The sequence below is a fragment of the Lolium perenne genome, chromosome 6, assembly GCF_019359855.2.
Source record: "Lolium perenne isolate Kyuss_39 chromosome 6, Kyuss_2.0, whole genome shotgun sequence".
NCBI lineage: Eukaryota > Viridiplantae > Streptophyta > Magnoliopsida > Poales > Poaceae > Lolium > Lolium perenne.
The window spans coordinates 93,206,653-93,228,315 of record NC_067249.2 but is presented as its reverse complement, the minus strand read 5'-3'; the positions used below and the strand labels follow the sequence as shown (position 1 = coordinate 93,228,315).

At 47.4% G+C, this 21,663-nt stretch overlaps 2 protein-coding genes across 2 annotated transcripts; one reads left to right on the top strand and one right to left on the bottom strand.

Annotated features, from left to right (window-relative positions):
• The first annotated feature begins 10,634 nt into the window (after positions 1-10,634).
• On the top strand, positions 10,635-11,497 carry LOC127344916 (uncharacterized). The gene is made up of 2 exons (XM_051371275.1): positions 10,635-10,959; positions 11,068-11,497. The coding sequence occupies exons 1-2, from the start codon at positions 10,822-10,824 to the stop codon at positions 11,221-11,223; spliced, it is 294 nt and encodes a 97-aa protein (XP_051227235.1). The 5' UTR covers positions 10,635-10,821; the 3' UTR covers positions 11,224-11,497.
• Positions 11,498-14,305: 2,808 nt separating this feature from the next.
• Positions 14,306-17,560, bottom strand: LOC127344913 (subtilisin-like protease SBT3.6). Its single transcript, XM_051371273.2, has 10 exons — positions 17,385-17,560; positions 17,193-17,284; positions 16,993-17,090; positions 16,748-16,909; positions 16,034-16,647; positions 15,777-15,844; positions 15,421-15,687; positions 15,215-15,332; positions 14,933-15,104; positions 14,306-14,844 (listed from the first exon to the last, which is right to left on the bottom strand). The coding sequence occupies exons 1-10, from the start codon at positions 17,460-17,462 to the stop codon at positions 14,306-14,308; spliced, it is 2,208 nt and encodes a 735-aa protein (XP_051227233.1). The 5' UTR covers positions 17,463-17,560.
• Positions 17,561-21,663: the final 4,103 nt, after the last annotated feature.

The window sequence follows — 21,663 nt, the reverse complement described above, 5'->3', positions numbered from 1 at the left end:
AGTCACAAGAATCAACTTGGCCAGAGCCTCTACTAGCAACGGAGAGCATGCAAGAACATAAATAACATATATGATAGATTGATAATCAACTTGACATAGTATTCAATATTCATCGGATCCCAACAAACACAACATGTAGCATTACAAATAGATGATCTTGATCATGATAGGCAGCTCACAAGATCTAACATGATGGCACAATGAGGAGAAGACGACCATCTAGCTACTGCTATGGGCCCATAGTCCAGGGGTGAACTACTCACACATCGATCCAGAGGCGATCATGGCGATGAAGAGACCTCCGGGAGATGATTCCCCTCTCCGGCAGGGTGCCGGAGGCGATCTCCTGAATCCCCCTAGATGGGATTGGCGGCGGCGGCGTCTCTGGAAGGTTTTCCGTATCGTGGCTCTCGGTACTGGGGGTTTCGCGACGAAGGCTTTAAGTAGGCGGAAGGGCAGGTCAGGAGGCGTCACGAGGGACCCACACGCTAGGGCCGCGCGGCCAAGGCCTAGGCCGCGCCGCCCTAGTGTGGCGTCGCCTCGTGGCCCCCCTTCGTATCTCCCTCGGTCTTCTGGAAGCTTCCTGGAAAAATAAGCCCCTGGGCGTTGATTTCGTCCAATTCCGAGAATATTTCCTTACTAGGATTGCTGAAACCAAAAACAGCAGAAAACAACAACTGGCTCTTCGGCATCTCATCAATAGGTTAGTGCCGGAAAATGCATAATAATGACATATAATGTGTATAAAACATGTGAGTATCATCATAAAAGTAGCATGGAACATAAGAAATTATAGATACATTTGGGATGTATCAATTATTTATTTATAATACCAAGCAATCAACCTTAATAAGAACCTTGTTTGTGAACCATCTAAAAGTGCAACACACCCTGAACTAATCATTACAACTCACTACTCCTAAATCATCAGGATTAGGTCACGCTTAGAGAGATTGCATCTCATACTTATGCATTGTTGCATCCTTGCCAATCTTTTAAACATCGTTCTTACCGGACGATGATGCTATTTCAGAATTTGGAGTTATTGCGTATCGAAGACCTTGCCCGCATAATCTTGCAGTCAAGAAAGGCAAGTTCATCACTTTCTCATGTCATTTGAGTATTTTTACCAAATTACTTGCAAAGTGCTATACTTATCACTCTTGCATGAAAATCAAAGATAATATTTTCATAACTATGAATATGACTATGTGGTTGGCAATGGAACCATGGTATGTGTTGATATGGTGGAGGTTCCATTGCAAGGGTTTATATCAATCTAGGATTAAACAACAAATGTCGTCCAGTGATTCTTGTGCCGTAATAACCGTGTTAACCATAAGAACTGGAATGAGACGGAGTAGTCCAATGTATTTCCACCTCTCGTTCATCAACGGATGCGCTTACCGTAGACACTTGAATCCCGAGGGACAAGCGGTAGGGTAGGGAACCCGTTCAAGTCCCCACGGTAATGCGGTCTATGATGGTTGCAACGACCGGCGAAGGTATCGGGCCGTCGTGCCTGATAGTAGTCGAGGTCGGATGGTATCCTTTGGATACACTGGCCGGCGAGGACCCAAGGTCGGAATTGCAACAAAGGGTGGGTGTGCAAGGTAGCGGAGGAATATAATTGGATAGGACCTTATGGGCCCCACACCAAAGGAAGTGTGGACGAGAACATGACTCGGTTGGCACCAAGGTTAAGATCTCTTATGGGTAAAGCAACACACCTCGGCAGAGTGTAATGAATCGTGACCTGTCACTCCATGTTCCGGGTTTTGGAACTGCGAACGCTGCCGGAAAGGAACTCCATGAAGTTCTAGTAAACCGGTGAAGGCTGACGGACATAGTTCTTCTGAATAAAAGCAACCTTTTGAAGAAATAATTATGAAAACCTGCATTGGTATTAGACTTTCTGGTCTAATGCCGTAGCTAGTGCATTAAACACCTCTTTCCTATAATGAACTTGTTGAGTATGCTCGTACTCATCCCACTCTTAAATCTCCTGCTTAGATATGGAGGCATCGAAGGAGGATCTACAGTGCAACTTGAAGGCCGAGGAGTCAACAACTACTTCACGGGACAGGACCTGTCAGAAGAGTCCGATACCACATCCAACAAGGAGAAAAAAACCTAAATTAGCAATAGAAAGGAACTAGCTTCCTAATCCTAGCTCCTATTTAGCTAGAATCTATTCCAAGCCTCTGTAGCTAGTTAAATACTCTACAAGTAGAGTTCGTGATAGGATTAGACTACGAGTCGTTCTTCTGGAGTTATTTGCAGTTTTACCTCATTGTAAAGTAGGAGGCTGTGATGATCTTATGTAATAGAGTCTGTGTGTAATTCTATAGAAATGCCTTGGACCCGCATATGTTTCTGTTGTACCACTCTGAGCGATATAATACAAGTGGAACGGTGTTTCATTGGTGTTATATCAGACTTGCATACTACACCATGCAGTGGTATGCTGGGTCACCACATACCCAGAACGCCAAACCAACCTCCGGGAGGCTATATACGGAGGGGGAAACCCTAGCCGCCACAAAAATCTCATTCACATCTTGGCATGGAGGAGCCGTGCCGCTGTGCCGCCGCCGGAGATATTCACCAACACCTCTATCACACCATTTAAGGAATAGAAGAAGAAGTCTTGGGACAAGGAGGCCTCAACATCAGCGCCATTGCCATCTCCGTGTTCATCACTGATCCCGCCAGCCATCGTGTTGTAGTCCAAACTCTATTGTGGATCTTATACGTGTGTCATATTCATCCATCAATGTTCATTCATATGATGTCTTGTGCCACTTTTCTCGAGTAGTTTAGTTGGGGATATGGATGAACCCAAGTATAATTATGAAATGAAATAAAGATTTATGTTGTTTAGTTGCTATATGTGAAAGTGGTGGGTTGTCTTCGATGATGTTGTATGTTGTGCACCATGCAATATTTTCCACCAGGGACTTCGAAAGCAATCATCGTTAAGCGTGGTAGGCGTACAAGTGACAATAATCCACCGCCTCTTTCAATCATGTCTTAACGAGGAGCAAGAGGTACAAGAGCCTATAGCCATAGCCATGGGTTGACCCTTGAAAACTGGACCTCCACGACATGCGAGGGGAAAGGTAGTGGTTATTAGGAGTGTTGAACAGTGCTTCTTCTGAGATCACCTTTATTTGGGCCTCTCCTCATTTCCCCCACATGTAATAATAAATATATTAAATCCCAATCATGATTAAACTATGCTAGTGGTGATTTTGGACTCTCCAATGCCGTCTTTATCTTACTCTTAGTTTACTTTTACTTTTAGTTTTTTTAGTTTTTAACTTTTATCTTGTTCTTATTCACAACAAATTTAAACTATTTAGTTGATTACAATAGTTAAGTAGCAACCTATAGAATATGCCATTTCCAAACCACAATTTGGGTGTGAACGTGGCTGCACTGATAACGCAATTGCGGAGTTTTTAGTTTCCATTATGCAAAACTCCCATGAGATCGATCTTTAAATAAATATTTGCTGATGACCTGTTGCTAAGTAATGTAATAATCTTATTGCGGTGTAGGAAACCAAACATCAATCATAATGGTTTGTGCAACAACTTGGGAGGTGAAGAGTTGGGCGTTGGCCTTGGCCTGAATGGCCAAGACGAGCTTGATCTCTTCCTTGGCCGCGGCAACGACAGTTGCTTCGGCCTTCTTTGCCCTTAACGACAACACGCTAGCCACCACACTTCTTAGTATCAAGCACCCTCCTTTTCGGCGTCAACTCTTTCTTTGGGACCTAGGCCTTTACTTTGCGGCTGATAGTAGGGGTAATGTCCATGACGGTGGCGGCGGTGTTCTCCATGGTTGTGATAACGACGTTTTGCTAGAGCTTTGGAAGCGGCACCGAGGAAAATTAAAGTACCAATAGCGGGAGAAGGAGTGGCTTTGTGTGCCACTGAGAGGTGGGGCCTAGGAATAGAAAAGGGGATGCACGTGGACGCGGTTCCTGTTTGCGTCGGTCGGTGCATTTCGAGGCTAAATTTAAGCTAAGAATGTGTCGCCATAAACAACTTAATATGTTTGCGTCAGACCGCCGAATAAAATTTTCATATCCTTCTGCATGCACAAACCAAAACAAAGAGACAAAGCCTGTTTAGGTCTAGCCTCACTTAAAGCATGTACAATAGGAGGTGCTTAGAAAAATAAACTAGTTTTTGTCTTCGTATTTATTTCTAGATACCAAACTAAATACCTCTCATGTACAAATTAGCATCAACCCTCAACAAAAAGTTTGGTTTATTTTTCTAATCACCACTCTAAGCATCTTTCATTCTACATGGCATTAAGAAGGTCCAACGTCCATGTAACAGTACAAAGGACTATTGATCTTTACTATTAAATTCGAGTTGGTCGTTTGACGCTCAACGTATTTGATGGTCGTCATTGGAAGCATCTTGTCCGTCCAATTTTACATTCATCTTTCACGCCGTCCGATTACTTTTCCAATTAAGGCGTTTTTCCATATAGGTCAGAGCAAATCATTTCTTTCCTATTTGGTTAGGACGATATCAAATCAATAGTTCCTTGCCGTGTTATCGAAATAAATTAAGATTGAGTCTATCTCGTCTGCAGTCTGATATGCCTAGGCGCCTCCTTAAACAAAGGAAGCCTAAAACAAATTCACATATAATCACGGAGACTGCCGGTCATATGCCATCTCGAGTCTCCCCTCTCTTCTTCTGGAGCAGCATGACGCCGCCATTTGGCCCTACGACACGAAGAGCCCATGCTCCCTCTACTCCACACACAGATGAGCCATAGGAGGCAGAGGGAATGGAAAGTTTGCCACCCCAGCGACCTCAAACACCTAGGTGCAGGCTATGTCGTCCGGTGAGTGAGTTGGTGGAGGCGGCGTAGAGCTAGCACCACCAGAGAGCCATTGTCTTCTGGCGTGGCCGATGCACCCCGTCGTCTTTCGCCATGGGCCGTCTTCCTCTGTGATCATTCTTCCAGTTTCAAGGCAGATGCACTTCAACTTCAACATGGATGTAAGAGAGGACGGGGAGGGAGGCGCATTTTTGATCGTCCTGGCGCACATGACAACTGGATTGGTGGAAGAGTCACTTTATGGCAAGTTTTACCCTGGTATTTTCGTTCACCACGGGCTTACTCTTTCTTCCACACCTTGCTTCCATCTCCCTTGCTACTCATTTCTTATATTTTGCACCGATTACATGCACTTCTTGAGACCATTATGGTTTGCTGTGAATATGTGATGATTATTTTCGGCTGCAAGAAAAACGCCAGAGTCATAGCACCTAGATTTGGCTCTGCAATCTGAACAAGGTTTATGATCAATCGGAATATCATTACCAGAGTCTAATGTAAGAAATAGTTGGCATTACATTATATCACATCAGTCAGATAATTATGTAGAGAAAAGAAAGAGATAATCTTATTTGTTAAACTGCAGTTCGTCGATTGGTGATTATAAGTGCTTCGAGAATAAAATTTGCACTCATGTGTTCAGGGCCACCTCCATACACGACCAGACTGAGACATCTAGCCCAGGCCACACCGTTTAGGCACTGCGGCAAGGTTGAAAGAAGCATGCCAACATCCGGTTCGTCCACTTTGCAACATATTTTTTCGAGTACAGTTTTTAACATATTTGTGTAGTTGATCTCCTGATCATGAGATTTGTTGCATATTTAAAATCTGATTGTTCATAATTGAAATCAAGATACTTCTACAGAGAGGTTTTGTTCATAAATTGGTGAATGAAATGTTGATCCCGAAGAGATTTGTTGCAATACCCGAAATCTGATCATATGTGATTTTGAAGTGATGATCCATATTATGTGCAACACTGCGGTGGAGGTGGTACTGCCTGGCCAGGTGGTGAGGCACGATCTGGATACCCCGCTCTACAGGAAAACAACCTCACAGTGAGATTCAGGAAGAGTAGATGCCAAAAAAGAAAAAAGATTCAGGAAAAGGGAGAAGCAATACATCCTGAGTTGGAAAAAATAGAGCTAACCGTTCAGTACATTCTGAGTTGGAGAGGGTTATTTATAGGTGAAGAACATGACATTAAACATGAGAAGAGCCCTCTTTTCGTGAATGAGGGAAACAAAATGGTAGGATCACCTACTCGTCATGGCTCCAGATGAAGTGAAACTTCGGTAGATAAAGACACACTCTCACTTTATTTCAATGCATACTTTTCACAAATGGAAAAAAAACTTCTTAACTGAAAACAAGCTGGATAATGGGGGCTTGTCCCTATGTACAAAGTATTTTATTTTCTTTCGTTATGTTCGTTAATATATCACTAATGTTTTTGAAAGTATTTTCAGTTGTAATCAGACAGGTGGCACCGTGTCGCGTCAGGCGCTGAGGCTGCATGACTTTGCTGCACACCAATCTCTTGCCCCGGAAATGCATCATCACTAGACCTGCCTGGAGGAGTGTCCAAGAAGTGCATATCTCCCGTGTTGCCTCACTTGTTCCTTCTTCTACACCACCAACAAGGTCTTTGTGTATTTCCCTATACCCCTTGCCTTGCTACATTGTTGTTCATGCTTGAAATTTGTTCCCGTCCTCGTCGGTCTATAAATCCATGCATTTGTTTTATTGCCTCATTGAAGATACTCTGTTTTAGTACTAGACACAATGTTTGGCCTCTTATGTGAGCCAATTATCAACGCTAAAGGCACACAAGGAGTATGATTTTAAATGTTACAGTGACATTAGTATTTGAATAGTAGGTATTTTCTGACTGGTGTTGTGATTTATCAATTATTTTTCATTTTTTCTAAATTTTCTGACCATAGCTCTCAGATATAACAAGGTGATCGATATGAAGTATAATGCTGCTCACCAGCAGCTGGATTACTCGGATCAAATGGAGTTGAACTTACAAGGTGACCAAAGACTTAAAATAGTGCAATTTTAATTATTTCCAATCAAGCTAATTTTAGGAGGACCTCTTATGAACAAGAAAAGTAAGAACTTTGTACTTTATATTTTTAAATATCTTATGTATTCCATTTACTTAGATGAACACTTGTAATATAATGAGTTAAAATAATATGCAGTACAAACATTGTTCTAATGACGTTTCTCTCTCTAGATTTAATGTGTCTTGGTTACTTCAAAAAGAAGGAAGGATCCATCACACAAAGCTTACTATTGTATTGCAGAAATGGCTAAATACCTGAAGCCAAGAGCCATTACATTGAAAAGTAACATGTTCATTTGATTGTCCTTCATCATGGCCCTATTGCAGTTTTCATATTCGAGCAAGGGCAAAGGATCTTCTGCAAATTCACTGTTGTCATCTCTTTTTCTTTTCAAGAAAAATCGATTCTTCTCTTGAGTTACCTTCCTCATGGTTGTTGCAATTTATAAAATTGAAAACAATTTCAGGGAACAATCCAATCCATGCCATCAAAATGACAAATTGTTAACTAGGGATTTGCAGTGGTGATTTGGGAATTAAAGGAAAATACTTGGATTGAGAAATTGGGGACGAGTACGGCTCGAAACGTTTGTTGATCGATGCGTCTACTAGACCTCATGCCTGCACCGCCGGCAGATACCTCGTGCCCGTGCGTCCGTACCTACGGGCTGCGGCGACCTCCGGATGCAATGGAGGCGTGTCCCCTCTGCTGTTGTGCCGCCTTGCTCCGCCTCTGCCGCTTCCCACGGTTGCCCCTGAATTCCTAACCCTAGCGAGCAGTGAGGCAGAGGCGCTTCGCTTCCATGGCTTCATTCCTCTCTCTCTGTTTGTCGTGTACTATCGTTTGTGTATGTGGAGTCCTGGTAGGCACCCTGACTTTTTTTTGAGTGGGGGAGGCACCTTGACGAGCAGGTCAGAGTGTTCTGGTGGGCTGGGCATAGCTATTTTTTTTTCCAAACACCTGGGTGGGCCATGGCCCAGTTCGCTCCCTACCTAGCTTGGCCAGTACTACTTTGCACCGCTTAAAAAACAACTCTGCCAGCGTGCATGATAATGCTTCTTAAATTGATTGGGTGTGTCGTTCAAAAAAAAAATTGATTGGGTGTGAAGAAACATACACACGCCAGGGAGGTAAGAAAACTATAATTTCCTACAAGGTGGTTCATCGAAAAAAGAGTCGAAAATGCATGGTGGTCAGGGGTGAGCTAGAAAAAGTTTTGGAAAAGTTTTCTACAATATTTTGGCGATGATATGCATATTTGTTAAAATAGCTTAACTTTAACATTACATTTTTTTTGTATTTGTTTTACAATTTAATTTTTTATTATGTTTTAACAAATCATACATGACGCTTTTGTTTGTTGTTAGAAGGGAAATAAGAAGGATTCACGGTAGTTATGAGCGAGGAGGTCACAGAAGGACGAGAACCCTATCTTCCACGGTTATGAATGAGAATTGCAGGTGCACACCTCTTATGTTTTGTGATAAGGCACAAGCATATTTTCACATAGGAGAGGAAACAAAACGTTGGAATATTCATGTGCATCATGCTTACTTGTACAGTGAGAAAACATTTTCATAACCGTGGCAACGCACGGGCATTCAACTAGTGTTACTAAAAATAGTCCAATGACCAGATAAGATTCCCCTTCCCCTCCCCTAAAAAGAAGAAAAGATTCCACTTAGGCCGGTGCCAACGCGGGCGGCAGCCGGGGCGCTACCGCCCGGGGCGGGGCGGGAGAGGGGCTGGAGGCGGGCGGGACGGGAGGCGGGGCGCGGCGGGGCGCCCGGCGGTGGCGCCCGCTCCCGCCCGGCTGGCGCCCGCGTTGGCGGCGGGAGGGAGGCGGGAGAGGGGCGGAGGCGGGCGGCGCGATGGCGGGGTGGGGCGGGAGGCAAGCGGGCGGTAGGCGGGCGGGAGGCGGGTCGGAGGCGGGCGGGAGGCGGGGCGGAGGCGGGCGGGAGTGGGCGGGAGCGGGCGGGAGTGGGGCGGCAGGCCCAACGGCTAGCTGACGTGCCGCGACGCGATTGGTCCACGTCGGCTAGCCGTTGCGGGTTCAAAAACCCTATAAATACCCCCATATGTTTTCAGCCATTCCACACCTCCACTCTCCATTTCCACTCCACTCTACACCATGTCTTCATCCAGCAGCGATTCGAGCGACGGAGTGGAGGGTGATTTCATCGCTGCATTCCAGCGGGAGTATGAGGAGGAGATGCAAGCCGAGGAGGTGGTGCCAAGACGTCGGCGCCGCCGACAGTTCATCGAGCGTGATCGTGCGGGTGCCCACGATCGGCTCTTCGAGGACTACTTTGCCGACGACCGCAACTATCCTCCGAGCTTCTTTCGGCGAAGGTATCGGATGAGACGATCCCTCTTCCGACCATTGTGGCTAGATTGGGTGAATACTCTCCGTATTTCACCCAAAGAAATGATGCTCTCAACCGTGCTGGTTTCTCTCCCCGCAAAAGTGTCTTTAACGGCTTTGCGTACGTTAGCTTATGGAGCCGCTGGAATACAATAGATGAGTGGCTTAAGTTAGCTAGACAAACTTCATCAGATTGTCTAGATAGATTCTGTGAAGGCATCATTGATTGTTACGGGAGACGTTTTGCCGTCGCCCAACTCGTGGAGGATACTCGGCGGCACATTAGCGAAAGCCGAGGAGCGTGGCTTTCCGGCATGTTAGGGAGCATCGATTGCATGCATTGGCGGTGGAGGAACCGCCCGATGGCTCATCTTGGCCAATTCACAAGGGGAGACATCAAACACCCTACCATCATCTTAGAAGCCGTTGCGTCGTATGATCGTTGGATCCGGCATGCCTTTTTTGGAGTGGCCGGGTCCAACAACGACCTCAATGTACCGAACAGCCGCCGTTGTTCACCGATGTGCTTAGGGGAGAAGCACCCGTAGTGAACTTCACGGTGAATGGACACGAGTACAACTATGGTTACTACCTTGCCGACGGCATCTACCCCTCCTGGCCGGTGTTCATGAAAGGTGTTACTCTTCCACAAAATGAAAAGCAGCGAGTGTTCATCCTTTGCTCAATCGCCGCATCGCAAAGATGTCGAGTGTGCCTTTGGAGTGTTGAAGTCTAGGTTCAACATTCTAGCGATTCCGGACGCTCCTACTCCGGGCGTACTCTTGGATTGATCATGCGTGCATGTGTCATTACGCACAACATGATCATTGACGATGAGCGTGGACAAAATTTGGACAACATCTATGAGACAGTTGATTCAAATGTCGGCCCTGCAATACACCACCATGCACCACCAAGCCTAGCAGCCAGGATTCAGATGGACACCGAAATGAGGGACTCACCGATGTATACACAGCTCCAGCATGATTTGATGGAGCATGTGTGGGCTAATTCCTAGATTATGTAATTTTTTCAGATTTTTATGTAATCTTTTCAGATTTTTATGTAATTTTTTTTATGATGTAATCGGTAACAATTTTAGTTCAATAAAATAATTTCCTTGCATTATTTATATTGTTGTAACGTAAACAAAGATATGCTCATGTTGAAGAGAGAGAAAAGCTAACGTGGAGGAGAGAGAACTAAAGCTGGCACTATAGCCTATGCATTGGCACCGTGGGGTGAGAGTGGGGTGAGAGTGGGCCAAAAGCTGACGTGGCGGGGCTGGAGGCGGGCGGTGCGTTGGCACCAGCCTTAAAAATGAGGAGCCAGAGCACCTTCCTGCAAACCCGGAACTAAAATCAGAGCAATACCATCCACCTCCTCACCCTCTTCGTCCATTCCCTGATCCTGATTCCCCACTCGCTCACGGTCTTCCCCGATTGTTCCAAGAATCAAGGAACCAGCCACGAGCCAGGACTGGGAAGGAGACCTGCCGGGAAGACAATGCTGGAGGGGAAGGCGCTGGTGGAGGACACAGACATGCCGCCGCGGATGCAGGCGGCGGCCACGTCCGCCGCCTCCCACGCGCTCGACCTCTTCGACGTCACCGACTGCCGCGCCATCGCCGGTCACATCAAGACGGCACGTCCTCTTTCCGCCTATCTCTGTTTCTCCAATTGGGCTGTCTTTGCTGAAGATCTGGTCTTGATTCGCCGGAGCTGTGTGGCAATCCACGTTTTTCCCCCGCAGGAGTTCGACAAGCGGTACGGCGTCGGGTGGCAGTGCGTGGTGGGCGCCAACTTCGGGTGCTTCTTCACCCATTCCAGCGGCACCTTCATCTACTTCTCCCTGGAGCGCCTCACCTTCCTCCTCTTCAGGGCCGCCGCCGTTGCCGCGGCTTCCTAATACGTCGGCGAAATCTTGATCTGCCATTGCCCAACCTGGAGGGATTCAGTCGCCGGCGACGACGGATTCGATTTCGAGACGTGCACTGCCTCCTTCAGAGATTACCCATGTATGCTCGCTCAACTCAAATGCGCCCAATTTTGTACATAGACAATGTTTTGGTCTGTTGTGGAATTTAGCAAGCTCTCTGATGATGTTCTTGATCTAGATTCTATCCGTTTCGACTTGTGAAGGTGCCACATTTGTTCAATATCTATTTTCGGTCCAGTTTTTATTTTATTTACCAAAACTAGGAAATATTCATGGACGTGTAGATGCTATGTATAGATGGGGCGTGTGAGGCTGTGAGATTATTCTCGGCTGAAGTGAATTACTTACACCACGTGCACACATTCCCGGCACAAAAGAAATGTTCAACATGCCAGCAACGAACACTGCTGGTATAGACAGACAAGCTAGTCAGATAACGTCCACATCCCTCTCTACATGCCAGCATCACACCCATGTCCTGCAAAAGGGCCTTGGCATGCTTCTTCCTGTCCTAGACAACCATAGTGGAGGTACCATGCATGTACATCTGCAGCTGGAAGCCGTTGTCCTTGTAGTTGAAGATGAGTGTGTCGTCGACGACCATTGCCGCTTTCAGGTGAACCCTGCACATTGTTTAGGCACCACCTCCCCAATAAGATTGACGTCTTCACCGCAGGGCCTCCCACCTTCACCTTAAACTTCGCTGACAACACCTTCTACATGGTGGGCTACATGCTCAGGGGCCTAAGGTCAGTGACGGTGAGCTACACGATGAAGACCCGAATCTTTAGTTGGGACTGTGCCCTAGGTTTGCAGGCATCCTGGACGCATGCAACTCATCGATGACAGCCATGAGTGCATCATTTTCATGCCTGAGATGCACCCTAGGGGTGAAGTCTTTGAGCCCCTGCACCGACTCCTTCGGGTAGTTCCTCAAGTAGTCCAAGTTCTGCATTGGCAATGTGAGTGCCAACGTATATTCTGGCAATTGACATGTCCATGACAATGTGGTACATGTCATTGTCATCGACATGCTTGTCAATGCCTCAATGGTAGTAGGGTGGTGACTGCGCCAATGAATGGTGATCGTCCCACTGACATTGACATGTTTGCCAATGCCTAGGCAGCGATCACCATGCCATGGCGCGGATCACCACCCTGCTACCATGTCATGGTATTGTTGATCACGCACAATGACTCCTACATGTACAGGCACACACATAAGTACTAAGAGATCATGATTTTAGCCTAAATCGAATGACCCAAACCCAAATCAAATGAACTATGGATGGATCTAAAAATCTTAACCGAAATAAAAAAAGGGGAACAGGGAACTCACCATCAGACGGAGTGAGAGTGGACCCGTCGGAGGAGGCACTCTCGCCGCTCATGCCGGTGCTGGATGTGCTGCAGGTGGTGCCCATGGAGCTACTACAGGCGGGGCCACCGACGACACTGGAGAAGGAGCAACTGCGGGTGGATCCCTTGCTCGTGGCGGAGCATGCCACAAAAGAGGGACGAACCCTAGCGGCAGCTCCATCTCCCGGCTCAAGCCGGTTGCACCCACCGCTATGGTTGATGCGTACCTGCACGCGCATGTGTCTCTGTCTCGGTGTGTGTGTGTGTGTGGGGGGGGGGGGGGGGTGTTAAATGTCCCCATCGGGTGAGCTGCCGATTAGATATCGGTGGCTGCTATGGCCTCCACAACTGTCCTCATGCTCGCCATCGGCCTCGATGGTAAGAGCATCTCCACTCATGCCCCCGGGTAGCCCCCCGGGGCCTCTTTTTTTCATCCGGACGGACGAAATTGGCCCAGTCACGCCCCCAGCTTCTCGTTTTCGTCCGGATTTGGCCTAAATCCGTCCGGACTCCCCAGGCCATGCCATCCTCGGTTTCCCGGGGTGTTGCCGGGGACTCCGGATGGAGCAAATTCCGCGATCTGGCCCGCGTGTCAGTGAAGATTCCATGCTCTAGCCCGCGCAAATTTCCCGGGACGGCTGGAACTTCGGCGCTCCCCAGGCCAAATTTTCCTTCAATCCGAACGAAAATTTCGCCGGATTTGGGCGTGGGGAGGGCCAACAAGTGGGGATGCTCTAAGGGCGATGATTCATACGTGTGACGGCTGACGCTTCTGCACATCGCAACGACGAGCCCAGGGGCTGCTCAACCTTCGGCGGTCAGCCTTTCAGACTCCAAAACACAAAAGTTCTAATTCCTTGTCATCTCCGTTTCACAGATACATGTTTTTGTTAGACCCCAATAATCTCGCGTGTGATAATTACATTGCGGCGAGATGCTAGCGTGTGGCCGGCAGCTGCAGCCTTGCCGGTTTCATCTAATGCTCAAGTGGAGGCAAGTCAGTGAGGATATTCTGTTATTATCTATGATCACTAGTCACTCCTTCCATCTAGTAGGAATTCTAGGTAAGAAAAAATAAGTTTAGATTTGATTGAGTCTGTTTCTGTTTATATGTTCGGTAGGTATTCTGAACGGATTTTTGAGTTTATGGGTGAAATTTAATCCGACCTAAAGTTAAGCATTGTAAACTGAATTTTAGGACAAGTTTAAGAGGTAAGTTGGACTTCTCTCCCATAATGATCATACACAAGTACTGTCCCACATCATCACCATACTTTTGAGTACAAACATGTTTCAAGTATATGTTGGATTTGTTACAGTTTCAAGGATTAATTTTTCCCGTGTGAACGAGGACATGTTTGTTTATAATTAAATAAGCTGCAATAAAACAAGGTTGTTTATAAAAATATACATACATTTATTGTTTAAATACTTAATTGAAATGATTAGAGAATTAAAAATTTGAAGAAAATACGCTACAAAAAAATTGTGACGTAAGGCCATGTTGTGAACTCATATAAAAAATCGTTGTATTTGACACCAACAGACTGAAATGAGAGAAACAATCTCTTGAGAAAATATATACTTCTATATTATATTCATGTAAAGAATTTCGTGTAAAATAATAATAAATAATACATATCCAGGGTTGCCCCAACTTTTATTTAAGAGAAACATGCGAGAACAATTGAACTTAAGATGTATCTGCAACAAAGTCCTGTATCACGGTCCGTATAGCAATAGGAATTCTCACTGAGTGCGTACTTTGGTCAGACCATGTCAAACTACCAAAAGTGTACCCACCTTGCACTCTATGCTTCGCCGTAAACGTTAGTTTAAACGTCACGCTTCTAGTGCCACCTGCTGTGAAACTGATCATTGATGGCTCCACGGACACGGCTACTCCTGCTGGAGCTTCAACAATCGCTCGGTAAGTTGCTTCCACCGGCCCGACGTTCGTGATAGTGCGCCATGTAGTGACCTGGTTCTTGAGGTTTGGCACGGCGATTGAAGGGAGATTAAGATTTAGTTGGTAGGAGTCGCAACCATCTAATAATCCGACAGTGCAGTTAAAGAAATTATTATACTCCTTTGCATCCACATTGTATACTAAACCAGGGTCAGCAGCCCTGTCTGGGTTGATGTGGCCACCACCAAAGTCAAATGGGTCGGCCAGTTTCCTCGGGACCGCATCTGCTTGTATCGGCATACCAAAACGATCGGTCACCAATGCTGCAAGGGATCCAAAGGAACGGCCTGTGTTAGTCATAAAATATGTTGATTTTATGTGTTAGAACTTCAGTGTGCTTTCGTTGCGTACCTGTGGTGACAATGGCGGACTTGATCATGGCAGGCGACCAGTCAGGGTGAACCGACTTGATCAAAGCGGTGACCGCCGACACATGCGGGCAAGCCATGGATGTCCCGGAATACAAAACATATGAGTCGCGTCTGGCTGCCAAGATGCTAACTCCGGGTGCTGTTATATCAGGCTGTCCAAACATAAAGATACATGTTTTAGAGGCTAGATGGGGATGTAATGAGTAAATTGTTTGCAGATATTATATTTTGAACAATTTTTATGTGTGACGTTGGTGTATACCTTGAGTATGCCGGGGAAGGCTAGGCTTGGCCCTCTCGAGGAGAAAGAGGCAACCCTCGGCGACAGCACCCCGTCTCCAACAACGGTCATGGTAGGGGAGAACTTCACCACCGGACTCCTAGCATTCCATTAGACACACGTGAATACTTAGAGAAAGGAAAATAAAACACGCGCGTTCATCCTCTTTCAGACAGTTGAGCTCTCACCCTGCCGTGTCAAAATACGATATGAGTCTCTGCGCGATCTCAAAATCCACCAGCACGACGGGCATAATGCGTTCAATCCCAGCCAGGCCGTCCATGAGGTTGGTAGTGTACTGTGCAAAGATGAGGCCCTTGGCGCCGGCCATTAAGGTTTGATTGAGGGCATCCTGAAGTGCTATCGCGGGCGGCCTGAATTTTGCTTGCGCTGGTGCACTGCACAGGACGATTTTGCCGGTGACGTTGCTCGACGCCACTAACTCCGCGCTGCAGCTGCAGAGGAGGAATATATTAGCTCGGGCTGACTCAATGGTGATTTACTTCGAAATAAATGTGTCAAGTGACTGTCTTAATTCATTTACCTCCTCGCATAAATTAAGTCTTTAAAGTCGCTGCTGATCAGAGACGCATTGTGCATAAGAGATTGGCCCTGCGTTTGAAAGCAAGCACACATTAAAGGGTCAATAAACGAGCTAAGAAAAGCTTCGGGAAGGATTTGTGTTTAAGCAAAATTTATTTGTCGCTAGTCTCAACGACCCTAGCTGAGTCAAGTTAATTTGTTAAAACTATATTAAAAATATATATCTGTGCATGCTAGAGTGCAATTGTTTGTACTTACCACCAACTTTTCGTTATTCCCGAGCGATATCAGTGTTGGAAAAGCCCGGTCAATCGTGCTAGCCGCCACTGTGGTGACCCAAGGAACGGTGTTCGTCACCGTCTGCGGCACGGGTCCATCGTTCCCACCGGAGAACACGAGCGAGATCCCTCTCTGCACAGCGTGCAGCGTCCCGGAGTACTCAGGACCGAACCCTCCTAGCGAGAGTGATAGCACATCCACGCCGTCATGTATGGCATGATCGATAGCCGCGAGGACCGTTGCGTCAGGGCAACCATCGCCCTCCCAACACGCCTTGTAGATGGCAAGCCGTGCACGTGGTGCCCCACCGCGTGCCACTCCAGAAGCTAGGCCCCCTACGCTCACGCCTTGCACCTCCACACCAGCTATCGTCGAGGCGACGTGCGTGCCGTGGCCGTTGATGTCCCTAGGTGAGTTATAGTCGCTCTTGAGCGACTCAGCACTAATACCACGATGGTACGACCGCGCCCCAATGATCTTTCTGTTGCAACTCGTCGTGTTGAACTGCTCGCCGGTCTGGCATTTCCCTTTCCACCGTGCCGGCACAGGGCCATACCCTCTGTCATTAAAGCTTCGTGATTCAGGCCATATGCCTGTTGAACAGAATGACACATGCGTATGCATCGGGTCAATTGGTGCCCAAACTCTAGTTTTTCTCATGTTTTGGATTAAAGTTGAGATGGAATGGCAAACCTGTATCCACGACACCGATGATAACATCTTCACCATACTTGGCTTTCTGGAGGAGGCCGGATTGTTGTGGTGGTTGATAGTCAAGGCCGAGAAAGTCCCAACTCCGAGTTGTGTGCAGTTTGTGGAAAGTGTTACGCTTCACAGTGATAACTTCAGGGAACTCTACATTCAGAATAATTGATTAGATTACATTTATCATGTATGTAGAATACAAAGATCCCATCTCAGGATCGACAACTACGTACTTGCTAGTGCCTCAGCTTGAGACTCCGTGAGCATTGCCGCGAATCCAGAAAATCCGTGCTTGTAGCTGTAAACTATAGACTTCAAGGCTTCGTCCTTGCTGTCGCAGGTAAAACAAACATGTTAGCTGTAAACTATGCACTTCACTTCTACTTCGTTGTAATTATATGTATCGGGGATTATGACAGGCTAGTACGTGTACCTCCCAAGAACAGATGTTAGTGCGTCGTGGTGCGACGCGGTGACCACGGATGGATCATCATGTTTCTTATCCCCCATATACACTATGTAGAGCTGAGATTTCGATGCAGAAAGTCGTTAAGAAAGAATAAGCCGGGTAATTGCGGAAACTATGCAAAAGATAAACCTTCTGAACAAAGAGAAAGTATCTTACTTTGCTCGACGCATTAGCTGAAAGAGGCAACAGTGCCACAAGTAGCAGAGCACAACAGAGTCCTGTTCTCAAATCCATGTTCGATTTGGAGAAGAATGTTATGTTCTTATGTTCTTTGGTTTGTCTGTATGGTATGTATATATAGCAAGCAGCCAGGAATGACCAAGGGGTGCAAAAGAGCAGCTCAAAGGAACTTGTTCACGTATTGTTAGGTGACACACGTGAACGAGACTATGAGAGACTGGATCAATGTCATTAGAGGATGCACCATGCCTTTTCAAGAAAGAAGCTGCCTTATGTTGCTTTGATCTGGTCCGCTACGATTAAACAACCAAGTAGCACACCGGACACTGATGTAATGACCTGAGAGATCGACTTCTAGAGAAAGCTCCGGCTGGGCATCAGGCATAAAACGCACGCGGCTTGGATGGCGGTCTAGATAGACTATCTAAATACGCGTCAGTAGGTAATGCGTAACAAAGTTGACAAACACGGCATGTATTTCAAATACTTGGTAAATTTTGTATTGGAAAAACATTGTAGCCTCCAGTTGTCACATGGTCGTGAAACCCCTTCCCTGCCTCGCCCCTCGCGTCGCCCTCCTCTGGCGGCCGAGGGGCAAACCCTAGCCGCCACCACTCACCCCCCCACCTCCTCCCTTCCCTGCCTCGCCGCCGCCGGAGGGGGGCCGGCAAAGCCGCGCGCTCCCCGAGGATGGTGGCGGCGGGGCGCTTTCTCCCCCTCCCGCGTCCCTGGCGAGAAGGAGCTCGCCCGGGCGCGGCTCAGGGCGGCGGGCGCGGCGGGCGGTGGTGCTCGGTGTGCGGGCGTGGCTCGGGACGGCGGGCGCGGAGGCGCGGCGGCGGGCGTGGCTGCTAGGCGGGCGCGGCGGCGGGCGTGGCTACTAGGCGGGCGCGGCGGCGGGCGTGGCTGCTAGGCGTGCGCGTGGAGCTCCGGCGGTCGTGGGGGCCGGGCCTGATCTGGGCCGGGCTGGCCATGGCGGCGCGGCGGTTGGCCGGCGCAGGCCCCCCCTGGTCGTGGAGGTGCTGCGGTTTGCTGCAGCAACGGCGGCAACGGCGAGGGCCCTGGGCCGGGAGGGCTGCGTGGCGGCGGTTTCGGTGTTGGCCACAAGGTTGCTACGGGGGTCTGCGTGGTGGTTGGTGTGCCGTCGCCGGCGTGTGGAGGCCAGGGCGGGCGCGGCATGTTCCTGGGAGGAGGAGCTCGGTGAGGGGCGCGACGGGACGGCGGCCTCGGTTTCCTCGGCGGTGTGGCGGCTTTGGTGGCCAAGTGGGCGGCGTGGCGGTCGGACCTGGGAGTTCTTGTCTACGGTCTTCGGTGGTCGTCTTCGGGCCCCGTGTTGGTGTTGGTCGGCGTCCCCTCTATGTGGCGTTCCGGCGGCGCCCACGGTGTTCTTCGGCGATGCTTCGTTGGCTACAGGCGCGTTGCTCCGGGGTTAGAGATCCGGCGGTTGCAGGTGGTGGTCTGTGCCGGTCCTCTTTTGGGCGGGCGCGAGTTTTCTTGGGACTCTTCGCTGGGCGAAAGCTTTGTCTTGGCGGCCGGCCAGGACCGACGACGGTGACGCCCGTGGGCGCCGCTTCCTTCTTGAAGGCGTCGTCGAAGTGGGTGTCTCTTGATCTCCGCCCGGGCTCTCCGGGGGAAACCCTAGATCCCTCACGGGATCGGGCGTGGGCGGCGCTCTTGTGTCGCTTTGCCTCTTGGGGCGTCGCTTTGGAAGTCCGCTGGTCAGAGGGGTTTGTGGTGTGTTTTGGCGGTTTCGGTGGAGGCGGGTTCGTCTTCGGCCAGGTGGGTCGCGGCCTCGGGGTCGGTGTGGTAGTTGGAGTGGTGGCTCCGGTCTTTTCGCCTCCGCCTGTTGCGTTGAGGTGTGGTGTCGACCTGGTTGGTCGTCGACCTGTGTGGAGCGCAGCCTCGGGGCTGGCGTGTGGTGTCGTGTTGTACGGTTTTTCGGCCAGTTTTCCTCATAAACGGGCCAACTCTTTTCTCCTATATCAATGAAAGGCAAAGCTTTTGCCTCGTTTCAAATTTTTTTTTTTGTATTGGACTTTGGACTCACTGAAACATTCCACGGCTAAAGATTGGTTTGGCTTCTCTTTTTTTTTTCTTTCTTTTTCTTTGAAAAACGTCAGGCACTTTATATTAATTCATCGCATCATCGCAAAGTGTTTCAGCAACCTCAGCAGTATCACCGTCATACATAGATACAGATGGTAGAAAGTTCAGTAGCTCTCACGAGGTAATGTGCCGCATCCACGAGTAAAACCATGGAGCGACAAGTTTTCTACGCACTCTTTTTCTTACCAGGATATCGAAGGAGGCCGGAAAGTTTTTCATGTGGTGGCTTGCTTGCGTAATATATTATGGTTCATCTTCAGAAAAAAAAAATTTAGGGAGGGGAAAGCATGCTGCCAAATACTTGACATCAGCGATCAGTTTTACTATAATGTGGTGGAACACCCAGATATTTAAGAGGGAACTCCCTGATTTTGCAGCCCAAAATTTACGTAGAAAGTATCTGCTTCTTCTTCGTGCAAGTTAAGAGGGATCAAATCACTTTTATGAAGAGTTTCGAATTAATTTGGACATTATGGTAAACCAATTCGAGGTTCTAATATCCTCTTCATGATTCATTTCGATCAATCAGTTTCGTGCGCTAGCATTTATCTTTTTCCAAAAATTTTGTTTTGGAGAGGCAAATTGGGTTAGCCTTATTTTCTGGACGTCCTTTTGAAATGATTCCATTTTACTAGTTTGGAAAAGAAGCGGGGAAATAGACACGGTGAGAAAGATTGAAAGAAAATAAGATTGAATCTAACCTAAAAGCCAGAGCAAAATAGGGTCTAGGAGCAGGAAGATTGGGGGATTTTTTTATCGGATTTTGCATAACTACCCTTCTGAGATCTGTTCAAACAAATAGCAATCATTTTAAGTTCATGGCTGCCTCACAATCTTTTTCGGAAATATGAGAGTATCATCAGCGTATTGCAAGCTGATGATACCCCAGGCCTAAAATTAGACAAAAACCTAGAAATAAGGTTTTTCTCAGCAGCTATAGAGAGCATTTGGAAAAGAAATTCAGACACCAAATTCCTCTCTCGCAGCATCATGTGGCCCACCGCCCTGTGCACATCCACTCCTTGCCGTATATCCATCTTTCGTCGTGCCGACTATCGTCCAGATCCACCATCTCTGCCACGGGGCTGCGCCAACACCCATCCCTGCCGGCGTCCGGCGTCCTCCTTCTAGCTGCGCTGCCTGGCCGTTGAAGCTCTGCCCCATCCTGGTGCTGAAGCTCTGTCCATACCCACTGTCCTTGAGGTTGCGCCATCCGTCGTCGTTTGAGTGTCGAAGGTCCTCCGGCCAGCATCCCCCTGCCTCTGATGTCAACTGTAAAATTGGGAAAAGGAAATTGGGTGTTCGAAAAAAAACGAGAAGAGAATTACACAAAGAGGTTTTCATCGCTTCATCAGTACCAGAGGTTAACACCTTTCCAGCTTTCTCTTTAATCACCTTATTATGTTATCGAGGAGTTAATTTGTCCAGTCGATATTTGTCAGTTACTTTTATTATTAAGCATGCCTACCGTTGTACAAACTACGAAGCTAGAAAGACCAAAGCGAAAAGGCGATACGAGTTCTCCGTCCAAACTTGTATGAAGTATTTTTTTTAACACGACGATCCATCTCAAGTCTTTAATGGAAAAAAGATAGAGGAACAGTTCAATTTGGATCATTCATGGTAGTCTTTAATGGAAAAAAGATAGAGGAACAGTTCAATTTGGATCATTCATGGTAAAACTTAAGCATACAAGATTTGATCACGGAAAGGAAAAAACACAGCACGAACTTTACCTTGTTCTACATGCTATGTATGCAGCGCTTAACATAAGATATTTTAAAACATTCTACCACATGTTACTGTTTGAAGAAAAAAACACAGCACGAACTTTACCTTGTTCTACATGCTATGTACGCAGCGGCTAACATAAGATATTTTAAAACATTCTACCACATGTTACTGTTTGCATAGTCCACTCTCGTCTATTATGTATTTTAATGGACAGTCGTGTTGCAAAACTCCAACTGATAATGGCCTAGAAAACGGTAGCCTAGCCCATCAGTACATTGCCAATGATATCAATATCAGCAAAAACAATATTAGCACCTGCAGACTGCAGTGTACACCCACGTAATATATATTTTTAGTTTTGTTTCAAACAACAACTTGTGCGATCAAGACATGCCGGGAGTCCCCATACCTAAAATAA